Here is a 24,285-nt window from a genome sequence, read left to right as displayed (position 1 = left end):
AGAGGCATTGGTCATGCATTTGGCCCATAAACCTTTCTCAAGCATCTACTCTGAACCTGGCACTGTGGAATATTGTGGTAATTAGCAAGTTGAACGTGATACTAGGTCTGTTCTACAGAGACAGCTGTTCTACAGAGGAGATAAAACATGTTTGTTTACAAGTAATAACTTAAAGCATATAGCAATAAGTTATACGGCAATTTATTGGAAGCATAAAGTTATACACTGCTTCTATAATGGTAACCTAGATTATAATTTTCATATCCAACAGGTTCCAATACTTTTCTTTTTACTATTAGTGATATGAACACAGAAAGAGAACATCTATAGAAAACCTGAATTAATAATTTTAATAAGAAATATTGAGTACTGAATACACTGTATCACTGACCTATATCTCATATGCATTATTTTATCAATCCTCACATTCACTCCAACAGTTAAGTACTACTTTTCATAATTAAGAAGTTACTGAAAATAAGGGAGTTAGTCACTTATCCCAAATCACAGAGTATTAGTAGAGGATTCAGAACTTGAATTCAGGGTTGTTTGAAAATGGAGACCAGACTTTTAACATTATGATTATAAAATAAAAGTTTCCTGAAAAAATAAATAATTTCCTGAATAAATAATTTCCTACCATCATGAAAGAAAAAACTGTTCTCAATTTTTTTCTTTCATGATGATAGGAAATTATTTATTTTTATAAAAATGTTTCTTAAATTCAGTTAATACTTATGGAATTCATTTTCTTTAATAGATTTTTTTAACGTTTATTTATTTTTGAGACAGAGAGAGACAGAGCAGGAATGGAGGAGGGTCAGAGAGAGAGGGAGACACAGAATCGGAAGCAGGCTCCAGGCTCTGAGCTGTCAGCACAGAGCCCGATGCAGGGCTCGAACTCATGGACCGTGAGATCATGACCTGAGCTGAAGTCGGACACTTAACTGACTGAGCCACCCAGGCGCTCCATAATAGATTTTAATAATACAACCTAAAATTTCACCTTGGCAGCTTTAAACTATAGAATATGTGGAAGTGATATTTTTATTTTTTTCTGAAATACTGTAATAGCATTGAAACACAAGTGAATACTTTCTGCTTGCTATGGTAGCTTATAAGAACTATGGAAATGTAGAAACTAAATTTTGCAGTTAGTGTTTAATAGTGTCTACTACATATTCCATTAATTATATGATAAATAATAAACTTAATTATCAAGATTAATCATCTGTAGCAAGGATTATCAACTGTATGCTTTTCATTGTGAGTTGTCAAATGGCCTACATAGATGGGAAATATATGTATATATATATATATATATATATATATATATATAATTTATTAGGTTTAAAAGATGCTCTTTAGGATTTTGTTATAGAGAGGTTCCAATGCTTATTTCACAATATATAAAATAAAGCAATTAAAGGGAAACGAATAGCAAGAAAAAGGAGTAGCTGTCATAATTATGAAATTAAACTTGAACTCAAATTGGACTTGGATTTTACAGCATTTACGTCTTTTCAGTCTAGGTTTCCTAACTCATATTGAATTTATATATGTTCTAAGGAGGATATTAGGAAGTTATTTAGGACATTATTTCAAATGTGTTATGATGCCTTCAGCTACAAGTAACAAAAATCCCTGATTTTATTGGGTTTATGTAATAAAGGAATTTATTTCATTTAAAAAGAAGTTCAGAGAGACAGCTTACTCTGTCCTAATGTTTGAGGGCTTAAGACCTAGCTGTCCTGATTCTTTCTCAGCTTTGTCGCCAGAGGCTATCTTATACACTCATGGACATAAGAAGGCTACACCAGTTTGAGAAGAAGTAACCTATTGTGACAGTATTCCCTGAAGAAAAGCAACCACCTCTTTCTTTTTTTCCTGTTCTTAAGGTGAATATACCTTTCCCAGGAGCATCCCGTCTATCCTGCTGAGATCCCCTCACATCTCATTAGTTAAAAACTGTATCATGTACTCATTCCAAAACCAATCGTTGGCAAAATGAAAGGGAGCAGTGTGACTGACTTAGGATAATCAGCATCATTCCCTTTGGCTGGGTTTGACCCAGGCTCCTCTAAAGTGTATGGCTGTGTAAAAGAGGATAGATACTAGAATGGAATCAGAGTATTGTTGGAAAGGAGAAAGAAGAATGGCTACTGAGTACCCAACCAAGAGTGCCTGTTATAGAATAGTTCTAAATGCAGCTAAGGAGGGAAGAACCCTGGGGATCAAGTAATCTGCAGTTCTTCTGAGATTGGCTCTTTGCTTTCCAGATGGTCCCCAACACTGGTACTTATCCGCCTCATAATTACAGCTCCATAGAAATTTAAGCTGGAAGGGACCATTCTGAGACCCAGACTGTTAAATGTCTTCCCCAAAGCCTCACAATAAATTAATGGCAAAACCAGGGCAAGGTTTCTTGACTCTCAGAACAGAGTGTTTTCTTTATTTTTTTTCACCCTTCAGACTTTAGAACTGTTGGAACTGCTTTAAAACTCATGGCAAGCCCTGGTCTTTTTGTAATTAACAGCTCCTTATAATACATTTGTTTTGTTTGTTCAGCCTCCTAGAAACTAAATTGAGTCTGTGCTTTAAAAAGCCTGCTGAAGTCCTTATTGCCTGTTTTGATAGCATGTGCATGAGCCACCACCATGTTCTTTCCCACCTCACATTTGATATGAATCCTTTTCTTTCAACATCTCTCCCTATTGGTTCCCCATCTTCTTTTGCTCCATCTGTGACCAGCTTCCTGTTTCTAAATAGACATTGTGGTCACCTCTCCCTCTTTGTGCCCATTCCTAGCCACTAGTTACTTCGGCTGTGGTCTTTATTGTTCTTTCTCCAGCCCACCGGGTTGCGGTTGTCCCACACATCCATATTGTTATATGTTCCCAAACTGGGTTTTGGGATTATTTTGGTAACTACTGCATTGGGTGAGAGTCGAACTAATAATTAAAGTGTTGGGATGACTTTTCCTATTACGAATTCTCTCCTGTTTCTACAATCTAAGAGGAGCTGTACCTTATACTCTTACTATATACAATGCACAAAATAGCATGTTGACTTATGGCCCACCGCAAACCTGAATGCTTATGATTTCCTTTGTGTTTTTCTTCATTTCCAGGACAAGATGTTGATCAATATAAAGAGCATCTTATGGATGTGCTCTACCTTAATAGCAACCCATGCACTACATAAAGGTGAGTGTGGTTTAAGTTTTTTTGGCGTTTAGTGAAATAAAAATTTAAGTGCTAGAGCACAGAATGGCCATATGGAGTCAATAGAATAAAGAATTAGTTTTTGATCTATTTAGTGATTTATAGTGCTGAACACTTTCAGCTGAAATAATATTATTTTTCATTTAATAAATGGCTTTAAATAAAATGAAATAATGAACAGGATGCTAAAGAAGCAAGTGGGTTTTCAATAAATTCCCAGATTACTTTCAGATTGCAAAAGTGCTCATATATACATATTTTTAAAAATCTGTCATCTTCAATATACTCAAAGCCTTTCCTATAAAGAAAGACTATCAAACCCTCAGGAGGCTAGAGTGTGAGAAGAGTCAAAAAGATAAAGAGCAGGCTTACAGCCAGGATTTTACCCTCCACATATATTACCTTTTCCTTTCCTTTCTTTTCCTTTCTTTTCCTTTCTTTTCCTTTCTTTTCCTTTCCTTTCCTTTCCTTTCCTTTCCTTTCCTTTCCTTTCCTTTCCTTTCCTTTCCTTTCCTTCTTTCCCTTCCTTTTCTATTCTCTTCTTTTCTTCTTTCTCTATTTCATTAAACTTAATCTCCTAGTTATATGATATAGGCAACAAACAAATAAACTAATAACCCAGGTATTTTCAGATTGATGAAAATAAAGCTTAGTAATATGATAAAGAAGTGCCTGAGTAGGGGGAAGGTGGGATGGCCTCTTTGAGAAAGTAACATTTAAACTGAGATATGAATGACCAAGATGGCTGTCAGAGTTTAGGCTCCACCAATCTGTTAACAGCCCAAGCGCTATTTCCTTCAGTGTAGTCAGGAAATACAGGTGAAGGTCACAGACAGGGAAGGACAATAGCACCCAGTAACAAGGGAGAACACAAAAAGGAAATATAGAAAGAGAGTTGGTTTAGATGGGCAGTAACAGAAGGGGAATAACAAATTTGTTATTTGTAGGTTTAGATGGGTGGTAACAGAAGGGGAGAAAACAATGGGAGAGACTTGAGGGACACTTAAAACAGAGTTTAGACTTTCTGCTTAAAGCAAAGAAAGCACTCACATAAACAATGGGGAAAAAACCAAAAGCACTTATGATATAGCTCCTTGACAGTATTTTATAACAGTAATAATAGCTAACAATATTGAATAATTTCTACATGCCAGGTCTTCTGTATTTTACATAGTTAATTGAATCTTAACTCTCCAATGAGGCAGATGCTTCTATTCTCCCCATTTGGCAGATGAAGAAACTGCACTACCACAAGGTTTGGAGGCCTACCTAATGTAGAAGATTATATAGCAGTTTAATTACAGAACCTGGAGTTGAACCCAGGCAGGCAGGCTCCATCATCCATGCTATGAACCACTATATTACACTTTATTCCAAGAATCGAGTTCTTTGTAAATCTGTGATCATGATTAAGAGATATAATTAGTTGGGACTAATTTCAGAAGAATTTAATTTTTTCATATGAGGCACAAAAGTTGAAAACGTAAGATCCAAATAAAACAAATTTGCCAGTTTATAGTAGGATACACAGCAATAACTTGTTAGGAGTTAACACAAGTGTTTTCATCTTAAGCTTTTCTCTGTTTATTTCTAGGCACTCAAAAGGTCAATAACTAACATTAATGAACACCTCGTCCACTGGTTATTGGCTTTATTTTAATGCATGAAGTGTTCTGTGCTTTAACAATACCTATTTTATTGATTATCTAGTGCTTACCTAGTTATTTGAATATTCCTCTACTATTAATAAATGAGTTCTGCACAGTCATGAGCAAATGAATGAACAACAGAGTGAAATTTATCACCCTAGAGAGTAATAAATTCTCATATTTTCAATCTGACATTTATTTGGCCAAGGGGTGTGTGTGTGTGTGTGTGTGTGTGGGTGTGTGGTCAAATTGTATAGATGGAATTTATGTCATTCTTCTCCACAGAATTTACCGACAGAGAATGAAAGGCAATTGATCATTCGTTATTTAGAGATTTCTCCCTTACGCTACTCATATAGACCACAAACCATGTGTGGGAACAGTGAACTTTGTGTTAATTTTCGTTTTTTACTACTTGCATTGTTCACAGTTTCAGACAAGTTCTTACAGGTAGCATTAAAAAAAAAACATGTATAGTCTGTAAACATTATTCTCTGAACTACTTAGTTTCTTCCTTAAAATATTTAGATTTAGTGAGCTTAGTTCTTATGACCCAGTGCATTAAGACTCAAGATTTTATACACAAAAGACTTGACCACACAGCTTTTTGTTAATCCTGTTGTTAAGACTAGATTCTACATGAATATATATTTATATCTGAACAAAGCTTTTGATTTCCTTGTATCTGTAAACATCTAGAACAATAAATAACCCTTGGGTAATTTGCCTTTTGAGATCATTTTGTTCCAATATCTTTTTACATAACAGCACAGTTACTGAGCAATACTTGGAGTTTTAGAAACCTTCCAATTGGATACATTGGATTCCATCTCATATCTGCCTCTACACATCTAAAATTGTGAAAAGAATGATAGCTTAGTAATAAATATTAAGGAATTGGATGTCACTTATCTTAAACTCATTTTTAAGGAGATGATAAAGAATCTCATAATTTATATCATAATTGAGGTTGATGGTAAAGCTGTTTTTTTTTTTCATTAAAAAACCAATACTTTGTGGTAATGTTAATCATCTAAATAATTCTTTAGGAAGGAAATGAGCTTTCCTAGAACATAGCATAAATGGAGATTTTTAGATCATAGAATACTTAGCCCTTTCCTTCTCAGAACTCCTATTCTTGGCAAAAAAAACCAAACAAACAACCTTTGTATTGTCATCATCTTCCTAATGGGGGCCAAATCAAGGGATTATAAATAAGGTAGGGAGTCCCCTGTGGACTTTATAGATTTATTTAAAAGATCAAGTTGCTAACTGCTGTCCGTGCAGATAACAATTTAAGAAATAGGATGAGATGGAAATAGAGTGGGTGTAGACTCTGCAAAGGAACTAACACTAATTTAGGGACAGAGGAAGAACCCCATAAGTACCAAAGTTGAAAGATTCCTTGATTAGTTGTGGGGAGACTTGTGTTCTGGCCCAGGTCTGTCAGCAGGCAGCTAGGATCTTAAATGTCACTTCCTCGCAGTGGAGCATCCTTAGTAAGAAATTGGACTAGTTTCACTGTGAGGGTGAGCTTTAAGTAAGACAATTTATTTTATAAGCCAAGAATTTAATAGAATGGAATTATTCCCTTGATACTGTATTTAAAGGTGATTATGATCTTAGTAACATTTAAAAGACTAACTTAGTGCAGTTAATAGTGTATTTTTATTTAATTTTGTTAAGTGCCTTAAATCCTGTTTTGGGGCAAGTTATATATAGATTAGTAAGATGATAAAGAAATGTATGACAGCTGTGTCCACTATAAATTAGAAATATATGACTGATTTCTATCATAAATACAGTAAATATAATACTGTATTGGTTATTTTAGATTTATTTGTATCATATGAGAGATTTTATAGTCCAGCCTTTAAGAAGTTAAATTTCAATCTTTAACAATAAAGAGCATTTTTTTTCTTAAAGTGCATAGTATCTCCATATCTTCCTGAAATTTTCAAAATGACTTATCCACAGTGCTATGTTGACAGCTATATCATTTCTGATACATGTCTGTATTGAGATATATGTTCCCAGTACCTTGACTACTAACACACTAAGTGTTACATACACATCATTTTGTTAAGAATTATTATTTCACTCCAGCTAGAGGCTACTTTTAACTTGTTCATCATATTTTCATGAAGTAGGATTGCTTGTGTATGAACATAATTTCTATCTATCGTTATTGCCAGCACATTGTCTAGCCAATTAGTCAGGACTGGAAAATGGGAGGAAGTGGTGGGAAAGCGTTATGGATTCCTGTAAGAATAAATGTCATTTATTTTGCATATGATACTGTTAAATTGCACTCAAGGTATTCTTTCGCCTTAAAATTTTAAGGGCTTAAACAGAAAGACATTCTGCAGATTAATACTTTAGGTGGGGGTTAGGTGAACAGACCAAATCCTACCCCCCCCCCCACCCCCACACACAGGATATAATTAAGAGGTAATGTTTCACTGCAAAGTGATTGCAGCTGGATTTGTTATTATGATGAAAGCCTTTGGTTCAAACGCTGAACCAAATGAGGGTCCTTCAAGTGTTAGACTTCTTCCTGCTCCAGTTTACTGAAATATATATATTTTTTTAATTTTCACTTCCTCTTTGAATTTTATTTTCATTTCCTCTAAGGTAATGTGGCAGTTATCTTAAATGTTTTTCCTCTTCTGACAGGTAGATATAAATTCTTTCAATTGCTCTTCCTAACATTGGTCCAATCTTTTACCCACATTACCAATTCTAGTCTCCTTTTGCTCTTAATTGCTTACCTTGCTATACATGCCTTATTCTATTACTTATTTTGTACATATTGAACTCTAAGTTACAAATATTTTAAAATGAATGCTATATTTTTAGTACATAAAGATGAGCATTTTTAAGCCATATCTTTGTTGTGAAACATTGTTAAAACTGTATACTAGTCTTTGTATATAAACTCATTCTAATTATCTCACCTATTGAAAAAGTAACCAAACCGCTTGTAAGGGTTTCTTAGCCACTCACTTATTTAATAGACTTGGTTGAGTTTTTTAGGACTGTTAATTTTGTATTTTCTATTTCTCCTAGTCAAAGTGGAAAAAAGCCCACCTGTTAAGGGCTCCCTCTCTGGAAAAGTCAATCTCCCTTGTCATTTTTCAACCATGCCTACGTTACCACCCAGTTACAACACCTCTAGCGAATTTCTCAGAATCAAATGGTCTAAGATTGAATTGGACAAGAGTGGAAAAGATTTGAAGGAGACTACTGTTCTTGTAGCCCAAAATGGGAATATCAAGATTGGTCAGGGCTATAAGGGGAGAGTGTCCGTGCCTACACATTCCGAGGTCGTCGGGGATGCCTCGCTCACCATGGTCAAATTGCGTGCAAGTGATGCGGGCCTCTACCGCTGCGATGTCATGTACGGGATTGAAGACACACAAGACACAGTATCATTGGCGGTGGACGGTAAGGCTTCCCAAATCTGTAAGACATGATACCTGGTTCAGAAGTGTTGTGAAGCAGTACTTGAAGTAAATGGTGTTCGGAGTTTGGACAAGTGGAAGAAACATCAGTCATTTCAACAGTTCATGCCTTTCACCAAAAATGAACTGTTATTTCTTTAAGGGTCAAAGAAGGTGACATTTTGCACAGCACCTTCACTGATTCAGGAAAGTGCAGTATAATGGAATTAATGAATAGCTCAAGACATGATAAATAGTTCAAGAACTAATTATTTCCTTACTTTGACCTACCTGTCTGTGATTACTTTTTAAGACTGTAAAGGCTGATCTACATTTTAATTTTTACGACATGTGTGTATGCACACACACATGTGTACACACATGCGCACACACACACACAAACCTTTTCTCCTTTTTCTCACTGTCCTAGCATAATTATTAAAATCTTTGAGTTTCTTTTTAAGAAATATAAATTCTACCTTAACTTACATTGAAGAAATAGGGTATTTAATAAGTATCATGGTACATGTCACAGTGCCTTAGAAAGGCCAGGACCTAAGAAACATTTGCATTGGATCAAAATAAAACTCGGTGAATTTTTTGTTTTAAAGGTCAATACACTAACTGTTATACATTAAGGCTTACAATGAGGCATTTTCATTTTAGCCCTCTTTCAGTGGTGGTTTGTATGTCATTTGAATTTAAGTTAGGAGACAAAGCAAAGAAAAATTGCTTTAATTGGGTACACACATAATACCATAGCTCTTGGAAACAGAGTATTTTGGCAAGTTATTAAGCAAAATTCTAATACCCAGACATGATAGAACAGATTTTTCTTCCATCCCTCCATTTTCCTATAAAATATTTACCTTTCAGAAATATATACAGAGGGTTTTATTAAAACTTTCTTCTGTAGCCAAAAGGAAATACTTTGAATTTCAGATGCAGAGAATTAATTTACTATACATTCTTTTATGTTCAGATTCTGTTACTGCCTCCTGTCAATCTATTTTTATGTTGTGCAGGCATCCACTAAATATCCTGGGCTCTTCAGTCTTTTAACCTTTTTATTATTTATTTTAGTTAGCCTATGATTGTTTTGCTGTACTGATTTTTTTTTAATCTGTGTGTGTATTATATTTATATTTTATATAAATAGATTATTAATAAATTATAAATATATAGTGGTGGTATATGCACACTATGTATAAATTTATATATATTTTTAAAATCTCTAAAGGAATTTAACAACTTCTTATTAATTTCACCATTAAAGAATTAGCAATGGATTTTCCCCTTGCCCCTGCGAAACAATGAAAATCCTCCACTTAATCTCCTTAGCCCCATGAGGTCTTCAAATTATCCCAACAACTGCAGATACTTATACCAACTGATATTCCCTGCCCTGCTCTTGGAGGCCCCTCTGTGCCCCCTTAGTCTTCAGTGCACATGGAAGATTTTTAATTATCAAGAGGACTGTTGGAAGCTTTGATCGACATAAGACTAATTTAAAACCATTCAAATTCTTGCTTAAGCCTTAGAGATCATTATAAACTATCTCATACTTACCAGATAGTATGATACACACTTCCTGGCGATTTTAGAGTATTTCTATAAAGGTACAAATTTTTGGAAAGGCATTTGATGAATTTTTCATTGCACTGTCAGAAATGGGAAAATGAATGTTAGTTGTCATTGCATCTATTCGGTGCCTGTGCAGGTCTTTTTGTGTTGACACTTATCAGAGGTGCTCATCTATGACATGGCTAGTCTGTTCCCCTGTATTTACTTTATTGGCACATAACCTGTCTTGTAAGAAGGAGACATTTGAAGGATGGGCATATGGAAGACAGTCTTATAACTAGAAGTCAGACTGTGGGACATAGACTGTTGTCAACCCAAGGGAATTACTAGGAATAAAAAGACAGTGGAAGATATCTTGGAAACCAAAGTTCATTCTGCATAACAAAAAAAGTGGTCTTAGGCAATTTGACCCCTAATAAAATCTCATCCATAAGACCCAGTTGCCCCAACTTTTATTTTCTAGTGACTTCCCAGGCCCCTTACCTTGATTCACTTTGCAGTCTTACAGAAACGAGTCACCACATTTAGTGCAATTAAAGATGGAGATGCTCTTGTTGGAGTAAGAGGAGAAGACCAAAGCCTCACTCCTACCCCCACCCTCATCCCCACCCAGTTACTCTTCCCTCAGCCCTCTGACAATTCCTTGAGCCCTGGAGAACAGCTCTAGAACCACTAGACTATGCAACTCCTAACATACAGCAAAGTGGAGTTGAAGGCAAGTACCAAGATGCCTGGCTTCAACTCAGGGGAATCTGGGTAACTTTACTTTAAGCCTTCTTTGGGATAAAAATCGTACATTTTATTTGTCTTAGTGGAAACCCTCAGTTATGCTAGTCAGATGGTGAATATGATAAGCAGTGGGTGGGAGTTAGTAGCCTATACAACATTTTTAAAACTTTTGCCTAATTTGACTTTCATATCAGATAACATAAGCAATATTAGGTACACTTTATTGTGGGGGGGGTGGAGATTAACTCAGTATATGATTAAGGAACAAATTAGTAATTGGAACAAGCCTTCTCACTCATACATAGTCCATTGTCTTTTTCTTCTTAGTATATTGTTTCTGGAAGTAAATATCTCAATGTTTTATGTTTGGAGGAAGCGGGATTAATGAATGTTCCATGTGCTTCTATTCAGTTGGGCCTGGGTAAAATAGGGCAAGTTGACCTCATGGCCCCCTTAACTCTTTATCTCCTGCAGGACCTACTCTGTTTAGTTGTCCAGTGTTCCCATGATAATGTGAATACCACCTGTAATTGGAGAAGCTGTCCACCCCTTGGAATTTTAGTGGCCTAAATCTTTTTCTTAGATTGTTGACATGAGAGTAGAAAATTCCCGGTTAAGAAACTTTCTAATGGAGCACAATGGGACACCTGGGTGAACGGGATTTCTGGGGCTCCTCACATCACCATAACTTTATGTAATGCCACATAAAATGAAAATAAAGTATCACCATGGTGTTATTACCATGGGAGCAATTAATTTGTTGTATTACATCAGTGAGAAACTTTGCAAATTATGGTGGGATATTTGAACATGCCAGTAATTGCTTGTGGCTCTCTTTGCAGGGGTTGTGTTTCACTACAGAGCGGCGACAAGCAGGTATACTCTGAATTTTGAGACTGCACAGAAGGCTTGTGTGGATATTGGGGCAGTCATAGCAACCCCAGAGCAGCTCCATGCCGCCTATGAAGATGGATTTGAACAGTGTGATGCAGGTTGGCTGTCTGATCAGACCGTCAGGTGAGAGGTCTGGGGGTCACAAGCTGTAATTCATTAATTTGAGGGTAAGAATAAAGTACTTCTTACTAGTCTTTTATTTCCCCAGATATCCCATCCGGGCTCCCCGGGAAGGCTGTTACGGAGATATGATGGGGAAGGAAGGAGTCAGGACCTATGGATTCCGTTCGCCTCATGAAACTTACGACGTATACTGCTACGTGGACCATCTAGATGGTACGTTGTTTGAATTTCTAAAACTTCATTGGAACTAAGGAAATTGAAGAAGGACTGGGAGCACGTAGGAATAGAGCAAATTTTCATGCTTGTTTGGATTCCAAACAGCAGCATTTAGTTTAAATGACCGTATGATTGTGGTAAAATAAGCTTAAATTAAAGTGGAAAGAGAAGGAGGAGTGTCCAAATGGTTATGCAGGTTAGACATTTCTTTAGTTAATGGCAGGTTTTCTTTCAGGCATGCTGCTATTGGACTGTTTCCAATACACTTTTAGAGCCTTAAGAATAGAAAGCTGTAAGGGTGGTACCTATTCTTGTGAGAACTTCAGGTAAAATGCTGTGATGACAAACCACTATGAATCCAAGTGCTGATAAACACCCAGAGCTCAACTAAATAGTGTAAACTAGCCCAGGAAGGATTCTCATGTTTTACGTCTTCTTGTGGTGACTTTGCTACACTAATATTCAGAGCAATCATACATTCATTCAAGCAACCAACACGTTAAAAAAACCACCTACTGTATGATAGGTACTCTGTTAGTCATTAGGGATATGAAACCAGGTAAGACATAGACCTTACTTCAAAGATGTTTTGAGTCTGATTGATTTTGGCACTATCATTTCTCACTAGGCATGAGTCAGAGGTTCTTAAAGGCCAGTGTGAGTTCAGTAGTGGCAAAATCACCAGGGGGGCACAATGCAGTTTTACGATAAGACACATGGAATAGAAGTTTCTGTGAATTGAATATTGAATTGGCTTGTACTTTTAATTTTGGATGGGTGCATGTGAAAAGAAGAATCTCAGCTTTCTTATGTGTAGAATAAAGAGGTTAGACTAGATAGTTTCCCTGGTCCCTTCCAACATTAAAATTCTATGATTCTGTGTTTCTGTGAGTTGAATAAACAAGCTCAGAGACTGAAAACTAGAAACTAAGTAGTTTATATTTTCCTAATGCCCTGACTAAACTTGAATAAGAAGGCCAACTTACCAGAAGGCTGCTTAAGTGTGGTTTTCTAGCATCTTACCATTCTTATTATAACTACCATTTAAGAATGGTAAATGTATTTTCTAAATTAGAACTTTGGATTTGAACAATTTCCATTTTTGTATAGGGACAAAGGGAAAACATCTACAAAATCCAACCTATGAGATACATATATCTCATAGGTTGGATTTTATGGATATATATGCTATATATGCTATATGTATACTGATTTTTTATATTAAATATAATTTATTGTCAAATTGGTTTCCATACAACACCCAGTGCTCATCCAACAGGTGCCCTCCTCAATGCCCATTACCCACTTTCCTCTCCCTCCCACCCCCATCAACCCTCAGTTTATTCTGTTTTTAAGAGTCTCTCATGATTTGGCTCCCTCCATCTCTAACTCTTTTTTTTTTTTTTCCATTCCGCTCCCCCATGGTCTTCTGTTAAGTTTCTCAGGATCCACATATGAGTGAAAACATACAGTATCTGTCTTTTGATTACAAAATATGGATATGTGTGTGTGTGTGTGTGTGTGTGTGTGTGTGTGTGTGGAATTTGAATGTTTTTGTTTTAGTACACAAAGTTGAAAGAGAAAGACAAAAGAATCAGTATAAATACTAATTCAAGCACTGGCTGAAATTTCTGTCAGCAGAGTAATAAAGCTTTTATTTGTTTTATAGAAGAAATTTGACAGTTCTGGAGGATATTCAGCATCTTTACAGTGACATTGTTCTAGAAATTTTTTCTTCCTTGTTTGTTGTCCCTTGGAATAATTAGCAAATCTTTACACACTGATACTTTCCTTCTTGCCCTGAAATTGGACTGGTGTGCAGGGGGAGGTTAAAGAGGGCTTTTGTGAGTGAGGATGTATGAGGAAGATCACAAGATCACTCTGGTAAAGGTCTCTCTCCTTTTTTTTTTTTTTTTTTTTTAATTTTTTTAAATGTCTATTTATTTTTGAGAGAGACAGAGAAAGAATTTGAATGGGTTGGGGCAGAGAGAGAGGGAGGCACAGAATCTGAAGCAGGCTCCAGGCTCCGAGCTGTCATCATAGAGCCTGACGCAGGGCTTGAACTCACAAGCTGTGAGATCATGACCTGAGCTGAAGTCGGACCCTCAACCGACTGAGCCACCCAGGCGCCCCTCTCTCCTTCTTTTACTGAAGTATATGCCTTTCTTTGAAGTAAAGACCATTGGCTAAACTTTGAATTGATAAAAATTCGGTAGAAAGCTGACTTTAAAGTTACATCTGATGTTTCAATTGCCACATTGATAAAAGATTATTTGAAGGTGAGCCAAAATTCCTCGTAAGAGAAATTTATTATTATATTCATGGGTATCATAATTACTACCTATATTTTATTGTATTTTTGACAGCAAAGTATATGTGCGAGAGGGAGTAAAAATTAGAGATATTGATGTATTCAGAATGCATGTGATGGAACATACATCCAATAATGAACTAAGGTGCAGGAGCTTTAGATCAGAAGCCAAATTGTTCCAGATGGTCTAATGAAAAAGTCAATTAAGTATAAAATGAAGTGTAATTTAAAAAGATAATTAATTTTGTGTTAATTTAGTCATTCAAAGCGAGAGATATTTAGTTGATGGATTGTCAATCCTCTTTTTTTCTTCTTGTTTTGTAATTCACATTCATTCTGATGTATGTATGTCTTAAAAAATTCAAATAAGTATACTCTATTCTATCCAGTTTATGTGGGGGAGAAGAAACTATTCTGGGTCTTACTCTAAGATGATTGTAGCACACTTATACATATGAACATAATATTCAATTCTATTTCTTAAAAAACCTTGTAAATATAAAATAGCAATTATATTAGCTATATCCATGAGCAAGGATTCCAGTATTAGTTGTGTTCTTGGAAATGGTCTAGACACTGTGTTGGCTTATTAGCCATGATTCGATAACAGAACACTGTTACTAAGAAATTAATGGAATTAAGATTCTAAAGTAGGAAATCTAGAAATTAAGATCCACAAAACAATCTGTTAGGAAGTTTAATCTGTGTTTCCTGGTGAAATAGATTTGGAAACATTGAGAGGGTTCCTTATTAGGAAGTTTAATTTGTGTTTCCTGGAAATGTAGGTTTGGAAAACTTTGAGAGGCTTTAGAATAGAGTTGAGATGATTATACAGTTCAGAAAATCAAGTAAATGATTAGAGTTATCTAGAATGCTGAGAGAGCAGTCTTGGGAGGTAGTTAAGGTCCTCGTAATAAAAGAACAGGGGTGCACCTGGGTGGCTCAGTTGGTTAAGTGTACGCCTTAGGCTCAGGTCATGCACTCACAGTTCATGGGTTTGAGCCCCTCATCAGACTCTGTGCTGACAGTTCAGAACCTGGAGCCTGCTTTGGATACTGTGTCTCCCTCTCTTTCTCTTCCTCCCCCACTTGCACTCTGTCTCTCTGTCTTTTAAAAATAAGTAAAGATTAAAAAAAAAAAGGAACGGGAAGGACCTCCACTTCATCCCAGCTCTATCACTTACTAGTTGTGAGATCCTGAACGAGAGTTCACCTCTGTTTCAGTTTCTTCTCTGAAATGGAGACCATGAGAATACTTACCTTTTAATCATGGTATGAAGATAAAGTGAGTTAGTGTGTAAAGCTTTTATCACAGTGTGTGTCACAAAGTAAGTGCTCAAGAAATAATAGCTTATGGATATACAAAATGTTCTTTATTTCCACTGAATTCATAAAAAGAAGAAATGACTTTAAAATGGCAACTTTAGACGCACCCGAGTGGCTCAGGAGGTTAAGCATCTGATTCTTGATTGTGGCTGGATTCATGATCCCAGGGTAGTAGGATCAAGCCCCATGTTGGGCTCCACCCTGACCTTAGACCCTGCTTAACATTCTCTCTTTCTCTCTCTCTCTCCTCCCTGCCCTGCCACTCTCCCCTGCTCGTGTGCTCTTTTTATAACATAAAAAAAATAAAAAGTTTGCAACTCTGTGAATTAGGTTCACTATAAGGACATTATTTTCTGACAATGAATACTGCTAAATACAGAAATAATCCTCACAGACTATAAAATTTCTTCTCTGGAAGTTTCTTAAAACTAGAATTTTCCTAAGATGTTCTGAGTGCAATGCTCTGTCAAAGTCAGAGCCATGGTACTTTGAGGTATATAGAAAATAACTGGAATGGGTCACTTTATGAAGAAGGGTGACTTTCATGTCAAGTCATTTTGAATATGATAAGTTGCTTGAACATTAGTGAAGAATTAAAATTAGTACAGTGGCAAAAAGAATTCCTATGTTATTCCTCTTAAATTGTTTACAACAAGTATTCTCTGATTAGAACTTTAGCTTCTTAAGTCACAGTGTTCAGGAATTAATCTGGTATATGATTCCCCACAGAAGGTCATGGGCGCATAAACACGTCTACTTTGCTAGTGGGAGATTTAAATAATTCTGAAAGTGCTTTGTGAATTAATGCATTTCTGTGCTGAAGATTGGCAGTTTGAAACAATGGAGTACAATGTAAATATTTCATCTAAAAACCCCACTCAACCACTTAAGGAATCTTTGCTTGCTTTTTAATAAAATTAATAGATCGACTGTTTATTTGATTTCTTTATGGTAGCAGGTCCTTGTAAGAAAAGTTTCCTTTTATAAAGGTGTTTAATTTTCCTTGCAGATAAATCATAGGGTTGTAGGTGAGGTCAAACTGCTTTCATTTTCAAGGTTGACCCCACTTAATTTCCTTGCAATTGAGTCAATGCTTCCAGTCTCAACCATACATTCAACAAATTATTGACCTACGATCTTCTTGCTTGGGGACTTACATCTTGTCCTTCTATGGCCTATGTTTTCTTTGTAATCCTACCATTTGGCTATTATTTTACCTGAAATAACTATTACCCTACCACTCTGATTTCCTGGCTTCCACACAAGGTTCCCAGCACTTTGATGTGTCTTTCACATTTCACGTTCTCTTTCATTTTTATGGACTCTCTCCTTAATCTCATATCTGCTTCCTAAGTCCTAGTTGACCTTGATCACCCTTATATCTCTAAACCTTGAGTGTATGACTATAAGCACCTCCACCCCCACGATGTTTGCTTATGCCTCTCTCTCTCCTGTAAGACTGTGACTTCTGGGAGGAAAGGAACCATGTATATCCCCACTATGTCCTTGGCACATAGTAGGGACTCCATAGACAGAGTTGAATAAATGTATGAATTCTTGAATTAACCTCCAAACCAGAAGTGCTCACTCGACTCGCTGTGCTTTGCACTTCCCCCTTGAATAACTTCATGCTTCTCTAGGCTTTAGCATTATTCTAGTTGGTTCCCAAATTTTCGTTGCTACAATTTCCTCATTAATTTAATTTCACATTTGTTCTATTGTAGATAAAATATTCCTTGTAGGATGAATGAGGCACAAAAGTACACCAAAATAACAAGTGAAAATGAAGATGTTAGTTTCTAGTTTTGCATGTTTAGGCCTGAATTTTCTTCTGAATTCCATACTCCTATTTCTAGTTTGTGAAATTATTCCTGTATCTAATTGGCTCTCACAAATAATCCCTATGCCTTTAGCAGATCTTCAAGGGGCCTGTTTGATGACCATCAAAGTACTCAAACACCATGGCCATGTTCTTCCTATGCTAGTCTTGTACTCAGCATCGTGTAGTGAATTTTCTGTCCTCTTCCTCCTCAAGTATAAACTCTGCATGATCTATGAAGCCCCCCAACCTGGCTGGAGAACAACCAATCCAAACTTATTTCCCTCTTTCCAACATGGTGTGTGCACAGGCCCTCTGAAGATCCTGTGCTCGCTGCTACCCATAGGTCTGCTTTGACCCTCTCAGAGAACATGAGCTTTCTGACACTCTGCTCTTCCACTTTTCCCTGTACCTAAAACTTAACTGCTTTTTCTTCTTCGTTTTTTACATTTTTTTGAGAGAGAGAGAGCGCGCATAAGCAGGGGAGGGACAGAGAGAGAGGGAAACACAGAATCCAAAGCAGGCTCCGGGCTCTGAGCTGTCTGCACAGAGCCAAACTTGGTGCTAGAACCCATGAACCGTGAGATCATGACCTGAGCCAAAGTCAGATGCTTAACTGACTGAGCCGCCCAGACGCCCAGAGAACTTACTGCTTCCAAGAGCCCATCTTTGGCTCTTACAGCTCACACTGTGATTTTCTTACTCTGAATTCCCACTTTTCATAGTTCCACATGCTTGGCATTTAATTGTTCTCTAGTTGCTTTATAGGCACTGAATACAAAATGTGACCTGTTAGTTTTGTTTCTGCAAAACTTCTGTAACTCATGGTAGAGATAAGGCCATAAACATCTTCTATACCTCTCTCAATTGCAATGAAGAACCTATTCCAGTAATAGATACATAATAATTACTTAAGAAATAACTTGGTGGTGATTGCATTATTTCTTCCAATTTTGTCTCTTCTCAAATACAATTACCACCACCTTTCCATTTCTGTATTTGAAAAAAGTGCTTCACTTTGTTCACCAATTTTTTTTAATGTTTATTTATTTTTGAGAGAGAGAGAGAGAGAGAAACAGAGCATGAGTCGGGGAGGGGCAGAGAGAGAGGAAGACACAGAATCCGATGCAGGCTTCAGGCTCCCAGCTGTCAGCACAGAGCCAGATGTAGGGCTCAAACTGACGAACTGTGAGATCATGACCCGAGCTGAAGTTAGACACTTAACCAACTGAGCCACCCAGGCACCCCTTGTTCACCAAATTTACTAAGAATGTTTTTGTGGGTTTTTTTTAAATCCTTTTGGATCACCACGATACTAACTGTTCCTCTCACACTTCTCCCTGGTCTCTTAGAAAGCATTCCTTCCTAGAAATACTTTCTCTTCTTCAACTTCTTACAGTAATTTCCCTTTCTTGCCACCCCAGCCAATCATCCTGTCTGGGATTGGTTCCTTTGTACCCATTCATTTTTAGATTGCTTCCTCATGTCAAAGTCCAGTATAGTTCTGGGGCACCTGAGTGGCTCAGTCAGTTAAGCGTCCAACTTCAGCTCAGGTCATGATCTCACAGTTTGTGAGTTTGAGTCCCACACAGGGCTCTCAGCTGTCAACACAGAGCCTGCTTAGGATCCTCTGCCCCTTTCTCTGCCCTTCCCCTGTTCATGCTATCTCTCTCTCTCTCTCTAAAAAATAAACATAAAAAAATCTTTTTAGTCCAGTATAGTTCTGTCACCTCCATGACTTGTTTAATTCTTTTAGGTCATCCTTGTGTTTGTCCTAGAACCAAAAAATAATCTTTTCCTTTTTGTTATCATATGATCTCCTTTAGATATGCAAAGCTAAAAATTTAGGGAAAGACCCAAATGTCATTAAACAGGTCTTAGAGCAGATCTTAGTTCAGACTTTTTTGGAGGCTTTGATTGGACAAAAATCAGATAACATATCTTGAAATTGTGTGGTTTCCTGCTGGCAGATTCTCAGATTGACTTTTAATTTCAGTGGAATTTACAGCATGTAATCTACAAAATATTTCACTGCCGGGAGTTGTCTAAGAATCCATGATACTGGCCTTATTCAGTTAAAAAGTCCTATGTCAATGGGGTGCCTGGGTACCCCAGTAGGTTGAACATCTGACTCTTGACTTTGATTCAGGTCTCAGAGTTTGTGAGATTGAGCCCTGTGTCAGGCTCTGCATTGACAGGGCAGAGCCTGCTTGGGATTCTCTCCCTCACTCTCTCTCTCTGCCCCTCCCCTCTTGTGTGCCCTCTCTCCCTCTCTCTCTGTCTCTCAAAATAAATAAACTTTTTTTTTTTTTTTAATTTTAAGTCCCATGTCAGCTAGAAGAGCTTCCCGCACACTGTGGTTCAATGGATGGTTCAAATATTGGTTCTGGATTACAGAACCTCTTCACTTTGGTTTACTTTGGTTTGGTGCTAGAAGATGCTGAAAACTTTTCATTTATTCTCTGAAGAACTCACAGAACCATAGATCATAGCTGGGGCTGTGGCTTCTGACATAGGCTTTGGAAATGAACATGTCTTGCTAAGGGTCTGAAACTGAACTTCAAGTTCTTTCTGCTTAAGTGTTTGCATAGCATAGCTAAGAGCCAGTGAAAAAAGTGACAAAGCATGGCACACTGGCAGCACCTCTGGAAAATGATGTCCCTATTCACTACAATGATTTCAATAGATTGACTGTGAAATAGCTCCATAGGTAGGGTAAGGAAGGAAACTATTGTATGGGTGTATTATTGTTTAGGTTAATCCTCATGAAATCGTTGTCAGACAGTTATTGTTGTTGTTTTTTTTCTTTACCCTACTGTTTGCCATGAGGAAAGGTTAAATAATTGGATATGTCCTGTTTCCTATTCCACTATAGTAAACTCTTTTGGCCAACCACAGATTCCCCAGCGGAGCAACAGTGCTCTTACCAGTAAAGAAGGGATGATGTGCTCTCCAAGCTCCCGCAAATCTCTGATTTCTCATATAAGAATATCTTAATTCTTATTTGAGTGATGATTTGTTTACTGATTATGTTGTCATGATTAGAACTGCTTGGTTAAATGGTAACTCTATTTTTAAATTTTCGAGGAACTGTTAGACTGGTTTTCAATATGGCCACACCATTTTAAGTTCTCACCAGCACTATATTAGGGTCCTGATATTTTCTTTCACATTCTTTCACATTCTTTCCATTCTTGCCATGGATGTGATAATTCTTTCACATTCTTGCCAACACTCATTTTTATCTGAAATTTTGATCATAGCCATCCTAATGGGTATTCAGTGATATCTCATTGTGGGTTTAATTTGTATTTACCTAATGGCTAATGATGTTAAGCAACTTTTCATGTACTTATTGGCCATTTATATACTTTCTTACAGAAATGTCTATTCAGTCCAGCTGTAAAATGAATGTCATGGGGTGTAATGTACAGCATGACAACCATAGTAAATAATATATTTCATGTCTGAAAGTTGCTAAGACAGTCAATCGTAAACGTTCTCTTCACAAGAAAAAATATCTGTAACTATGTATGGTGATGGATGTTACCTAGACTTATTGTGGTGATCATTTCACAATATGTGCAAATAGCAAATCATGTTGTACACCTGAAATGAATATAATGTATGTCAGCTAAATCTCAATTTTAAAAAATGTCTATTCAGAACCTTTGCCCATTTTTAATTGGGGTGTCTTTTTGTTGTTGGGTTATTTATACACTCTAGATTCAAATATCTTATCAGAAGGTTTGCACATATTTTTTCCCATTCCGTGAGTTGTCTTTTTACTTTCTCAGTAGGGCCCTGTGATGCACAAAATTTTTCAGTTTTAATAAATTCCAATTTATCTATTTTTCTTCGGTTGTTGGTGCTATAAATGTAATATCTAAGGAAGACACTGCCAAGTCCTTAGTCATGTAGACTTGCTTCTGTGTTTTCTTCTAAGATTTTTGTAAGTTTTAAGTTTTAAGCTTATTTTGATCAATTTTGAGTTAATTTTTATATGTAGTGCGAGATAAGTGTCCAAATTCATTCTTATATTTGTGGATATCCAGTTGTCCCAGCATCATTTGTTGAAAAGACTATTCTTTCCACCATTTAATGACCTTGGTACCTTTTTGAAAATCAACTGATCATAGACATACAGATTTATTTCTGGACTTTCCATTCTATTCCACAGATTTATATGTCTGTACTTATGTCGGTACCCCATTGTCTTGGTTACAGTTGCTTTGTAGTAAATTTTGAAATTGGAAAGTGAGGGACCACTAACTATGTTCTTTTTCAAAATTATTTTAGTTATTTTGGGTCCCTTGAGTTCCCATCTGAATTTTAGGATGAGGTTGTCAGTTTCTACAAAGAAGCCAGCTGGGATTATGATGGAGATTGCATCGAATCTCTAGATCACTTTGAGGTATATTCCATCTTAACCATATTAAATCTTCTGATCAATGAATATGGGATGCTTTTCCATTTCTTAAGACCTTCTTTAACTTCTTTCAACAGCACTTTATAGCTTTCAGAGTGTAAGTTTTGCAGTACTTTTATCGAATTTACTCCTAAATATTTTATTTTTTGATGCAAATGAAAATGGAATTTTCTTTGCTCCTTTTTCTGATTGTTTATTGGAAGTGTATATAAATGCAATTGATTTTTATATATTGGTCATGTATTTTGTATCATGCAACTTGGCTGAACTTGTTTATTAGTTTTAATAACTTTTTTTAATGTTTATTTATTTTTGAGAGAGAGAAAGAGCATGAGTGATGGGGGAGCAGAGAAAGGGAGACATAGAATCCAAAGCCGGCTCCAGGCTCCAAGCTGTCAGCACAGAGCCCAACACAGGGCTCAAACCCACGAACCATGAGATCATGACCTGAGCCGAAGTCAGACGCTTAACCAACTGAGCCACCCCAGCACCCCGGTTTTAATAACCTTTTAATAGAATCCTTAGGATTTTCTATATATAGTCCCTTTCATTTGTAATCTTATTGTAAGGAAGTAGACTTGTCATGTCATACACCCCTTGAAGCATGTGACAGTCATTTGCTGTAAGGTTTTGATGTCAAGATCTCTTGGAGTTCTGAATCAAAAGAATGTCTTTGGAAATACAGTGACCATTTACCTTTCAGCTGTGAAAAGTTAAAAAAAAAAAAAAAAAGCCAAACTAGGCTGATCCGCCTGTGTAGACCTGCAGCCATACTGTGCCTGTCAAATCAAATAGCACATTCAATCTCTTATATATTTTGAAGACTCAGACACCCAGAAATGTTTCAGAACCTCTTTCTCACTCTAATTAAAATCTTACTGCTCTGTCAGTAGGAAAGAATGAGATCCGACATCCTGAAAACCATAAAAATATGTTTAAATTTTAGTAAGGCTTCCTGTCTCAAATTGATATACGTGAAATCTTGTATAATAATGCATTGACATGTATGTAGATTCCTTGTCTCATGAATGTTATCTGATTTGGAGCATGTTAACGATCACAGCCAAAGGATGACAATTTTTTTAAATAATTAATTAAAAGTTAAAAAGTTCAAAGCTTTATCTCAAGCCACATCATGTTTCTCCTTCAGTCTAAAAACAAGTGAGAAATCTGAAAGGTGCTGATCGGGCTTTCCAGTCTCATTATCTCCAAATTAGAAATAATGCCTGCCTACCACTAGAAATGGAGTGAGGTGACGGTGGCAGCCTCGGAGGTTTGCTTGTCACTATTAACAGAAGGGTGGTCTCTGTGCAGGTGAAAGAGCGTATCTTAGGGGAATTGACGTGACTTTGAATGACCTTCAAATATCAGTCGTCAAGATTATTTAGCAGTGTGTTAGCTGTTCATCAAGCATATACAGCCAATGGATTTTGTGACCCAGAGAATAATGAGCATTAGTCTTCGATGCTTTGATCATGTCTATATAGACACAGGCAAAAAAGAGAGAGCAAGAATAAGAGAGTGAAAGAGGGCAAGAGAGAGACAGAGGAAGAAAAAGAAAAGAGAAACCTCCTTTGAAACTTAAAAATCCCAAACTTCAAAGCTAATAATAATTGTGCTGACTTACTCTCATCACCAGGAAACTTGCTGTAAGTGGTTTTATTAGATCAGTATTTAGAAGTTCATCCCATGTGGCTACTTCCAGCTCACGCACTGTAGCTACTTTGCATACATTTATTACTTATTTTCACTTAAATAGCGAGGAAATATAGTCACATTGATAAATCTTAACCTTCCTTAAAGTGAAAGACAGAGAGTTCTGTTCTCATATGAGTAAAGGGAATCATGATTCGTTTATAAGTACTTATTTTCAGACTGGACAGTTTACAATAAAAGGGTTATGAGCACAAATAAACAGGAAAAAAAAAAAACCATTTATCACACTACCCAGCAAATATACCCAGTGAGGAAACTGATGAGATCTCAGCTTTGACTCTCTGTTGGCTTAGTCCAGGAGAGAATTGAGTATGACCTGCCCCTGCCAATTCCTTTTTCCTCCTTGGTATTCATAAGGAATTGTCAGCAAGAGGAAACACTCTTATCATAGCTTTGCTCTAGGTCCGGCTCTTTAATAATTTTTCTGAGTTACTCCTGGGTATAAACTCTAGCTTTTGAATGATGTGGGTCATTTTAAACGTTTGATTTGTTTTCATCATCACTTGCCTTTTAGTCTTTGTCATTCTTTAGTCTGCCAAGAAGCCGCTTGTCCATTTAGCAATCAGAAGTGTGGGAAAAGAACACGCATGGTCCAATTTCCAGGGAGTCTTGTAGCAGTTAGTTGTCAAATGAAAGTATTTTATTTTCTCAATATTTCTGGTGGTGTTAATTCCCACAGTTAAGGTGAATTTAATTTGTGGGATGTCACCAGATATTAAAGTCTCACAAGCAGTATCTTCCAGTTTCTTCTAGGACATCCCTAGAAAGTTAAAATAACAGGAATAATTTAAGTTAACATTTAAGTTGAGATTTTGGAAAAATA

The 24,285-nt window shown here is 36.6% G+C and overlaps 1 protein-coding gene across 5 annotated transcripts in view; it reads left to right on the top strand.

Moving 5' to 3' along the window:
* Positions 1-24,285, top strand: part of VCAN (versican) — a 120,212-nt gene that overhangs the window by 8,966 nt on the left and 86,961 nt on the right. For all 5 annotated transcript variants that reach the window (XM_058727877.1, XM_058727896.1, XM_058727867.1 and 2 more), the window contains exons 2-5: positions 3,131-3,206; positions 7,943-8,320; positions 11,472-11,646; positions 11,732-11,859. In XM_058727877.1, coding sequence (XP_058583860.1) covers positions 3,137-3,206; positions 7,943-8,320; positions 11,472-11,646; positions 11,732-11,859 — 751 coding nt within the window. In that variant the 5' untranslated portion in view covers positions 3,131-3,136. The remainder of the gene's footprint in view (positions 1-3,130; positions 3,207-7,942; positions 8,321-11,471; positions 11,647-11,731; positions 11,860-24,285) is intronic.

The sequence above is a fragment of the Neofelis nebulosa genome, chromosome 1 (assembly GCF_028018385.1).
Source record: "Neofelis nebulosa isolate mNeoNeb1 chromosome 1, mNeoNeb1.pri, whole genome shotgun sequence".
Lineage (NCBI taxonomy): Eukaryota > Metazoa > Chordata > Mammalia > Carnivora > Felidae > Neofelis > Neofelis nebulosa.
The sequence above is the reverse complement of the archived record's forward strand: the minus strand, read 5'-3'. Positions and strand labels throughout refer to the sequence as shown.